General features: G+C 36.5%; 1 protein-coding gene across 2 annotated transcripts in view; it reads right to left on the bottom strand.

The window, feature by feature from the left end:
- Nucleotides 1–10,000, bottom strand: part of LOC138023750 (F-BAR domain only protein 2-like) — a 41,733-nt gene that overhangs the window by 15,137 nt on the left and 16,596 nt on the right. Inside the window, exons 12-20 of one of the 2 annotated variants that reach the window (XM_068870811.1) lie at nucleotides 8,371–8,452; nucleotides 6,899–6,929; nucleotides 6,208–6,265; nucleotides 5,613–5,663; nucleotides 4,851–4,975; nucleotides 4,045–4,069; nucleotides 2,861–2,912; nucleotides 1,183–1,391; nucleotides 769–936 (exon numbers count right to left, since the gene is read on the bottom strand). In XM_068870811.1, coding sequence (XP_068726912.1) covers nucleotides 769–936; nucleotides 1,183–1,391; nucleotides 2,861–2,912; nucleotides 4,045–4,069; nucleotides 4,851–4,975; nucleotides 5,613–5,663; nucleotides 6,208–6,265; nucleotides 6,899–6,929; nucleotides 8,371–8,452 — 801 coding nt within the window. The remainder of the gene's footprint in view (nucleotides 1–768; nucleotides 937–1,182; nucleotides 1,392–2,860; nucleotides 2,913–4,044; nucleotides 4,070–4,850; nucleotides 4,976–5,612; nucleotides 5,664–6,207; nucleotides 6,266–6,898; nucleotides 6,930–8,370; nucleotides 8,453–10,000) is intronic. The other variant, XM_068870812.1, reaches the window with a different exon arrangement.

The raw sequence follows: 10,000 nt of genomic DNA, 5'->3' as shown, positions 1-10,000 counted from the left end.
ACTCTTCTCAAAACCACAAAACACAACACGGGAAAACTACCTGAATAACTTGAGGCACAATTAAGTCATAATGCTTCAAAGTTATTATTTTCTACTTTTGCCCTTTCTTCTTGTTTCTCTTTGTCTTCCTTTGCAAAACTAATGACACAATTTATTTTGCACATACTGTACTACATACTAAAGAGTTCTAATAACAACAGAAAGATGCATGTCCAAATGTGTTAAAATGGAAAAAAAATCAAACCAAAAACAAAATTAAGTCAGTCCACACATGCAACTCAATAGTCCTCTATATGTGTTTCAAACCAAGTCGGTATAACCTGTACTTTTAATTTAAGGGTTTTTTTTGCAACTACTACAATAACTTATAAGGTAAGGTGAGGTATAGTCCGCTACGAGCCTAGAGGGCCCACCAGGCCGGCGCTTATCTCCGGTAATAACTTTAATATACTTCACTTAAATTCCAGAGAAAATTAGATGAAATTCTGTAGTGTTGTTATCCAGTTAAAATGAGAAAGCTTGATCAGAGACTTGAAGATAAATGCAATGCTCCTCTGCTTTTCCCTGAATACTGAATTAGATGAAGTTGAATGCCACTTGTAAGTAAAAGAAACGTTTTCAAGTTGATCACTGAGCAAAGTCTAACTAATACTGATACGTCTTCTGACGCCAGCAATTTGGATACTGTGTGTGCGTGTGCGTGTGCTTTATATTTGCAACCTCAGCTAAACTTCCTTTTACTCCTCCTTAAATGTTTAGTGGTCGCACCTTCACCTCTAGAAAAGTCTCCAGTAGTGGACGATGAAATAGATCCTCTCTTTGCAGGCAAGGGAGGTGGAGTTTCTGATGAGTCTTCCTGCTGTACTGCACTTCCTTTCTTAGCTGGAAGCAAGGGTGGAACTTCACAGAAATCTGGATCTCTAGTTTCACTGGATTCTAGTAACAAAACAATGGAATAGAGGTTTTACATGTAATTTTACATGCTCGTGATTTCAAATCAGCCTCGTACAGTCTGCGTGCTCGACCGTTTCTGTAACCACTTGCACTATTACTCCCTGAATTGTACTCCACTCAGTTAAATCACTATTACTAAATAATAATGATCATAATAACAACTTCATTAACCGTAATACTGTAATATTATTACCAACTTACATGTATTATAAGATTATTTGGAAATACCTGGACTAGATGAAGGCAATGCCGCAGCTGATGATCTCAGATCTATTGCGCTCTGTGACTTTACTTCTGCATCATTTGTACTTGCCACATCATTGGTGGAAAGTTGAAGGGAGTCTTGCTGAGATCTTGGAGATGTGGACTCGCTGCTTAAAGATGGAAAACTGGTTTGACTGAAATCTATGTCTAGCAAATCATCACTTGATCGTGACCTGCGAAGCACAAAGGCGTAAAAAAATAACAAAAATGGTTATTTCTACTATAAAATTAAAGAGAAATTAAAGTACAGGTTTATTATGCATCAATTTATAAACTCTCTCCAACTCAAAATGTCACACATTTTGGGAGGTTTGCCATAAAAAAAATGGACATCCAGTTCAGGGAAGCATGGCAAATTCTAAACAGTAAATAAGAGCATCATATTTATGTACAGAACCTCCTAAAACATACATGACATTATGGGTCGATAAAAGTAGTCAAGGGGGTAGTTGATTATTAAAACTAGTTAATCCTTTCTATCCTAAGAGTGACATTCACAGATTTTGCTGTGTCTGACGCTAAACGATTTTACCCCTTAATGGGGGCAGGTTAGGGGTGAAAGCGTTAAAGATTGAAACATAAGAGAGGAAGACATGTCCGTCAAGAAGCACAGTTCAGTAGTTGAACTTAAGATTACACAGAACAATTCCAACAGGTGGATAGAGCAGCACTTTAACCTGAGTGCGCACTCCAGGTTACAAGTCCAGCTTCCCAACCAGTCAGGCACGCCTCTGTTATTAATTTTTGGTCACTCAAAATAATGAGAGCTAAGCAGTTCGGTGACATAGTTTAATATGTTTAATCCTTCAATCCTGAGAATAAGACAAAGATTTTACTCTGTCAAACACCGACAATATTAATTGTCAATGAGGGACACTTCAGGGATTTTCTAATTTATAGTGGAGCTCCACACAAAAGGCACCCAGACGCAGGGCACCGCGGGTAAGAAAATATGGTTTTGGTCACCGTATGACTGTACGCCCGTCCACCCCTCTACTTTTTTTATTTTTCATTTTTTTAACTTTGCCAGTCAAGCTGGCAGAGCGCCACAACAGCTAGCACCAATTTACTGTGGGCCCTTTTTTTACCCTCCCAACCATGATACACAACAGAAGACAGACCACAACACCGGGAACTACGTGCGCTACTCTTAGTGACAAGTGTGTGGGTTTTCTTTACGTCCCACAGGATTATTAACATTGAAGGGTTGTGAGATGGGACCTCCGGCTTATCGTCCTTATCCGAGAAGTCTAACCATTTGCAGATGTAGTTACAAAGGCAGCACTTTCTCCTCAGTTATTTAAAGACCCTGAGTGTTGGTCCAGCCGGAATTGAACTCGCGACCTCCTGCGTGACAGTCCTCAGTCCCTGAGCCACCGGTGCGTGGTTGGTATGACAATGTGACGCATGACAATGTGACTAGTATCACATGGCCAAATCGTGGGCTCAAGTTTAGAGCTCATCAATGCCAGCTGTTTCTTAAAGTTGACTGCTGACCAGGTACTGGGTTTCGATTGGATCGCAGGTTCACTTATTATAAAAATAAATAACCCAGGAGCTCCACTTTTACGCTTGGCTAAATCTATGTTAGTATTATAAGCAAATGCTACATAATTCAATGTTAATTTTATATAATTCTTACAGTTTTATTGCTGACGATCCTGCTGACTTTGATCTGTTTCTCAGCCCTTCACCTAAAAGAACAATAACAATGATTATTAATTTAGTCTTTCATGAACACACAAAGAACCCGAATATTCAAAGAAAAGGAGTAAACAACCTGGTTTAAAGGTAATATGGAATGGAAGATGTTGTCAGTTAGTGTAAAATGTAAACAAAGAAAAGGGGTAACATGCAGACTGGTAAAAGGAGTGGTACCCATACATCTGTTGTAAATTTTCTTCTGATATAACATGGAGGGCAAAGTTACTTAATGCTGATTGGCTGAGACAGAGGGCGTTTTTCAGTAATTTTGGTTATTGCCCTGGACAAAATTACTGTCATTATTTTCATGTAGTGTTTTTAACAGGGCTGGTTTCATTGCTTTGGCATTGTCGTAAAAAAATCAAATTTCATTCAGCTGATTTGTGCATTTTACAGTTCACTGATGCGAACTGAAGACTGAAATGGCTTTCAATGAAATGGCACAACAGAGTGTTTTTGACCTTAATAAAACAAAAGTTTATCATCACAAGTTTCCATGTAAAATTAAACTGTAAATCACTTGTATTTTCAGAAATTGCACTGAGATACTCTAGATATTAATCCTTGATTTTACGTGCGTAACGCAATTACCTATACTAATAAACCAATCATTGACAATAATAATAATTTTTTGTCTCTTTTTATACAAGTGCATGTTTTTTTATAACATATTATCAGTTCCCCTATCATCAGATGTGCCTGTAATGTTTTAAATTGTGGTAACAAAAATTTATGTCAGATAATGGTGTCTTAGCGAAGTACTAAAATTTGGTATCAACTGGATTGTTAGAGAAACACCGAGTCCTTCAAGTCGAAGGGCAAATGCTCAAAATATCAGCAATTTAAAATTTTACCATTAACCCTGGATTGGTTGGTTTGAATTAAACAAAGCAAAAATGAAACCACAAAATACATTCATAAATAGTTTTAATTCTCTAACTTATGTCTAACAGTAGAAATTGGCATACATGCATGCACTTGAAAAGTTGAGCCACTTTTTCAACAAATTATTAATAAAAATGTGAATTGTACAGTATGGATGAAATCTATAACCACAAAAATATTATGATAGAAATCACTTGGCATTAACCTAGATGGAGAGCTACCTTTAAGTCCACTTACCTGATGAAGAACTTAGATTTCTTCTCTGAAAAAAATTTAAGTGAAATTAAAGTAAAAACGTATCACCTGATGGATGTATTTTTGTTGACAAAAAGCTCTTCTTGCAAGCTTTTTAATCTCTCTCAATTATTGTATATTGAGGAAAACTATTAATTTTAAGAATAAGAAAAGATACTGTATTATTTTGTTCCTTGGAAGGGCTCTGTTCCTAACAGAAAGAACATGAACAAGGTACAGGGTGTACGTGTAGTTCATGTGTATGTGGACAAGAAAAGTCACCTCAAAATCTTTGCGAGAGGACTTCAAATATTTAAAATTCTTTATGAAAATTGAGTGATGGGTTCAGTAAATACACACAAGTTTGCTTTTAGGAGTAAGTTTTGTGAAAACTAAGAAGTGAAAAGAAAATTTACAAGCTACAGAGTGTGTAGTTCATGTTTATATGGACAAGAAAAGTCACCTCAAAATCTTTGCAAGAGGACTTCAAATATTTAAAATTCTTTATGAAAATTGAGTGATCGGTTCAGTAAATACACACAAGCTAGTTTGCCTTTAGGAGTAAGTTTTGTGAAAACTAAGAGGTGAAAAACAATTTACAAAATAATTTGAAAAGCACTTTCCTTCGTGGTGCTTGTGTCTTACATGTAAACATCGTAATACAGATATTGATTTTTTTTTTTTTTTTTGCATGGGTAAGTAACTTCTAGTCAGTGTGTACATGTAATCAGTTACCTTTTCATTGTTTTCATAACAAAACATTTACGAAAAATAATCTGTACCTTGATGTTTTAGAGCCTAGAACTCACCATTGATGAGGGTGAAGAAAGACTTAAATTTCCAGTAATTTTCTTAATTTCATCTACCGATGCTGTTTGAGGAACTCTGTCAGTTTCCACTGGATTTATGACGACTTGTAATTTGCGAGGTTCATCTGCAAAAGACGAGGTCTTGATTACCACCACTTCTAATACAATGTACCATAAAGCCACACATTATGCATATGGGTTTCTTCAAGATTTTCAATACAAATTTTGCAAGGGTTTTGCCACAAGGTACAGTGATTAATAATTATTACTTCAGACGGGTTCTATTATTTACAGCACAATAACTAACATGGATTTCAGTAATATTTTCAATGACCCTTTTTAGGATTGTAACTGACACACAAACAATCGCCATAACAATAATGCATGTACATACATGTATAATAGTTATTTTCTCTGCTTTTCAAAATTCCTAGAAAATGTTCCCTGCAGAAGAAATTTTGTACTGAGCTCAAGGCCTCTTCTCATCAAATAATGCCTTGCACATTATGGCAGGAAGTTACCCATCCGTAATTAAATTCGTAATTAATTCTGGCATTTATGCAGAATAAAAAGGGAATGTGTTACCGAAGACAGTCATAAAAGAAGTATGATGTGGCATCACTAATTCATTGACTTCAAGCTTTCCTACAGTTGCGCATGTAACTCTTTAGCAAACCATTTTAAATTATTGGTCCTTTCACAATGTAACTCTTTAGCAAACCATTTTATTGGTCCTTTCACAATGAAAATAATATAACTTACCATCATCTGAATCAGAATCTGATGAAGAACTGTTACCCCCTGACTTTGTACCTTAAGATTGTTAAAGAAATACCTTCTTTTGACTTTCTTATTGTTTTCTGAAATTCTTGTGTAAAAATGTCGGGAAATATTTTTGAAAAGACAAAACGTATTTACATTTGGCAGAGTCAAACTGTAAGTGGCAGTGACAAAGAATGTAAATATTTTCGTATTGGTAAGTAACGCATGTTTGCCCCCTGAGCATGTAGTCTTTTTCTGTTGTAGCATCTACAAGGTTGGACTGTCATAATGTATTCATCTCACCTCTCGGACTTTCAAAATTTTATTTTTACTGAGGCTTTTCTGTTGATTAAGATTTGCTTATCTTGTTATCACCTCTCGCCCCCAGAGGATTGTGTGCCTGCATTTAGTTGGGAAATACATTCCCATTTTGCCATTGGGTTTTTTGGGGTTTTCTATCAGACAGCTGAACAATCTTCTTTGGCTGCAGTGAGTGTGTTTCATTTCTATTTGTGCATTTAACACTTAGAGTTCTCTCTTTAATATGGAAAGTATTGGAGTAAAAATACAAAAAGAATTCCTCTTTAAAGGATACTTTCTGAATCTGGTGGCCGTATTCTGTACCCTTCTTCGTCTACTTCAAATGAAGGTGACTAAAACAGAAACAAATGATTACAAAATGAAACAACAGCTTAATATGGAAAAAGGCTTTTCCTTTAAGAAGATTATGGACATCTCACTGTAACAGATATTAAATAACATAATATGGCAGACAAGGATGTTAGACTGGAATCAATTGATCCTTTCGTAAGGATGTGAGTCCACCAATGCTAGAGTTCCAGCTGAAGAGAGACTAGATGGATATTACATGTATGTGGGTATGTTTGGAAAGGATCTACATGGTATCTCCTGGCACGAACAGGTCTACCAAGAAACCCTATGCAAGAGATTATCATCACAGTCTTCAAAGAGTATCTACAGCTTTATGTTGTGGGAGCCTATCCAGGGTCCAGCTACTTGCCATGGCCAGGAACTAACATTCACTGGCCAACTCCACAGAGACACCAATGTGCAGCATAGGCCATTGTGGCAAGTTGTCCGCAAGGATCTCAGAAGAGACTCACTCCAATGAAGTGATGGATATCTCCCCCCTCCCTGCTGGATCTCTCCCTGCATGGTGGCTGAACCAACTTTCAAGGCACCAGCTTCCAGTTAGTGAAACTAATAGTTTACGGTTTGCAAAAATAAAGCAAAAGGAATAAACAGAGTAATGTTTCAGTACTTACTGCATCCCCTCCTTCGTTTGATGGAGAATCTCTAAATCAAAAGATTTATTACGATGAATGACGTAAGAAACACTTTTAGAGGATTTAGCATGACTGGCTATATACGGATATATGTCTATCACTATGAAGGCAAACACAAGCAGTACTTTCTTCCTACAGTGAGTTTGTTCTCTAAACTCCCTTTAAGTTCATTGACAAATGTGGCTAATGTTTTACTTCATTAGGCAGAGGAAAATCTATGAAGTCTCACTCCCAAGGGCCAATGGGTTAAGCAAATATTGGCCAGTCATATTTATTTAGCAAATATTGGTCAGTTCAATTTGGATTTTTCCTTGTCTATTATTCATTATTATAATCTGAAACAAAGGAAAACCAAAATTGACCTGGTTCAAAAAATTTCCAACCAGGAAAAAATTTAAACCACAACATAAATTATGAGGATGTTGAGTACACATTGTCAGTGATCTCTAACATTTACATTGTATCTGATGGTATTTTAACTGAGCTAACTGGCCAATAGTTGCTTAACGTATTGGCCCTTGGGAGTAAGACTTCATAGATTCTCCTCTGTCTAGCATCAAACGATTTAACACGTCAATAGGGGGTTGTAGAAGTCAATGGGTTAATTAATGGACATACGTTGTTATTGGAAATTAACGAGAATCCTTAAAATTTGTGTTTTTTCTCTGATGTTAAATTAATTACAGAGTAAGTGCAGAGTTAAAATCCATGCCCTTAATTTCCATTACTTTAACCTAAATTTTGAAACCTTTCCAGACATTCATGACACCTAGAAAACAATAAAATAAGGTACAAGCTCTCTCTCTTTCTGTTAACCCCTACATTAAACTGTAATTATTTCTTGAGGACTGATTTGTTGACTAGAGGGCACAGTTTTGTTCAGTGACTTTTTTGCATCCAGCTTTGAATAAATTTGTTTCAGTGATCACTACTAACTCTGTATTAATCGCGTTAATCTCCTTTATGCAGCTGTAATTATTTGTGAAATTCTACCTTCTCTTTCACGTTAATTTTCTCTATTCAAAAGATGTTTTACGCTAAATTTGCGTTGATTTAAGTCGCATTAATTTCCACTACTTTAATTTCATGGAGCATTAATTTTCTTTATTATATGGCTTTTGTTTGTAGCCGATATAACGCGCACTCTGATTGGCTAATTGTCAATGAATTGTAGGACATTATTCTCCTGTAATGCCCATGGGCCGATTACGGGCTTGCAAAAACAAAGCAAAAGGTAATTAAAAAGCCATATAATAAACTACTTACGAACCGAGCTAGCTCGAGCGGTACTGAGGAATATTGGCCCCCAGTTGTTTTGGTATGGACCTCGCTGCGCTCGGTCTGTACTGCCACGACCTCGGGCCAATATTCCCCAGTACGGCCTCGCGCTTGGTTAGTAAGAAGTTAATAATAAGGTAAATACTTTGCGTTTGTCATTAGACAGAACTTACACAGGACCATTCTCAGTCTTCTCTTTCTTTTTCTTCTTCTTCTTTTTCTTTTTTTCTATCCGCTTGAGAGTGATGGGAAAACCTGTCAAGAAGCAGAGGTCATTGCTTTGCCTGCCACAAACTTTTGCATTGGCAGCAAACATAGAGGAACAAATACTGTAGGCAAAGCAGTAAATTTGTAGAGTTGACCCATTAACAGCTGGGAGTGAGATTTTAACGCCGAGCAATTTTACTCATCATTAGGAGTCAATGGGTTAATTGTGTTACTGAAGATCTCATTTAATTTATTATACACAGGAATAAGGTAATTTCGTACAGTTAACCTGTGCAGCATTTATGTTACACAACACAAACACCGAAGAGGCTACAATCCAATTACATGTAGCAGCTAATTAACTGCTACAATCTCAATGTCTTAGCATTATCAAGGGTGCTTACCATTCAACTTTTGGTTAAATGTCAAATGGAACTGCCATTTTATGGAAAATCAACTTGGAAAATATGGAGTATCTCCAGAGGTGAACTCTTGAGTTTCCACTTAGAGCGGAATTTTGGAAACTCCTTTACCATTTTACCAATTCTTGTGTTTTCAGGCCTTTCTTGTGTGAAAGCTAGTGATGAGGGAAGGTAAGGCCTGGGAACCAAGCTTTGAAAATGGAACATTAGAATGGTACATGTAAGTGCAATTTTGTCCAGTTGGTCTGTGTACAAGTTTGCAAAATCCTTTAACATTATGCAACAGTTGCCCAACCAGAATTTTCCAACAAATGGTAAGTATCCCGAGTTTCTTAAGGAGTAAGTTTAGTGGGGTGGGGGACAGAACTTTGTTATTTATCGTCAGAATTTTAGGATATAGATGTACTTAAATTAAGTACATGTAAGTTTACAAGAGGAGCAGAAGTTTTGGGGGAGGGGGTGGGGGTAACACTACAGTTAACGTTATGTTTATGATCAAGTACAAAACGAAAGAAACACCCAGAATTTGGCCTGAAAGGAAAGTCAGCGGCTGGTTTTAATATCTGTGTTTTTATAATACATGTGAACCTTTAAGCTCATGTTTTCTGAAAGAGTATTGACCATGCAGACAACAGTAACCTTTAAGGTGACTGATATTTAAATCTTAGAGTTGAGTCAAGTGAAAATGGATTTAGGTTTTAAAAATGCAATGCTATGATTATTGAATTGTTTGTACATTTGATGTGATCCTTTAACAGCATATTTTCAAATGAATGAATAAGCTGTTTGAGTAAGGCTTGAGCTGCTTTTGAAATTTTAATCCAAGCTTTCGCCAATCTACTGTACGTATACTAGATCAACATGAACATAGATCAGCGAAAGCTTGGATTAAAACTTCAAAAACAGCTCAAGGCCTCACTCACACAGTTTACATGTGTTTGAGCTCAAAACCATACAGTACAATTATAGTTCCTTCCTCTAGTTCTTCAGTTAGCAAAACAATCTATAGTACTTAATGTGGCAAATTTTAAATGGTGTCAAGCTTGGCACATGCAATGCAAACATCTCGTGGGGGTGGCATGCATAGCGTGATGTGTTGGTGCATTGTGCACACTCACCCTGACAACAAACTGTCAAAAATATATACTGACGCATGCCATAATAATGTGCCAAA

The sequence above is a fragment of the Montipora capricornis genome, chromosome 11 (assembly GCF_036669925.1).
Source record: "Montipora capricornis isolate CH-2021 chromosome 11, ASM3666992v2, whole genome shotgun sequence".
NCBI lineage: Eukaryota > Metazoa > Cnidaria > Anthozoa > Scleractinia > Acroporidae > Montipora > Montipora capricornis.
This window is presented reverse-complemented; position numbering and strand designations above follow the sequence as displayed.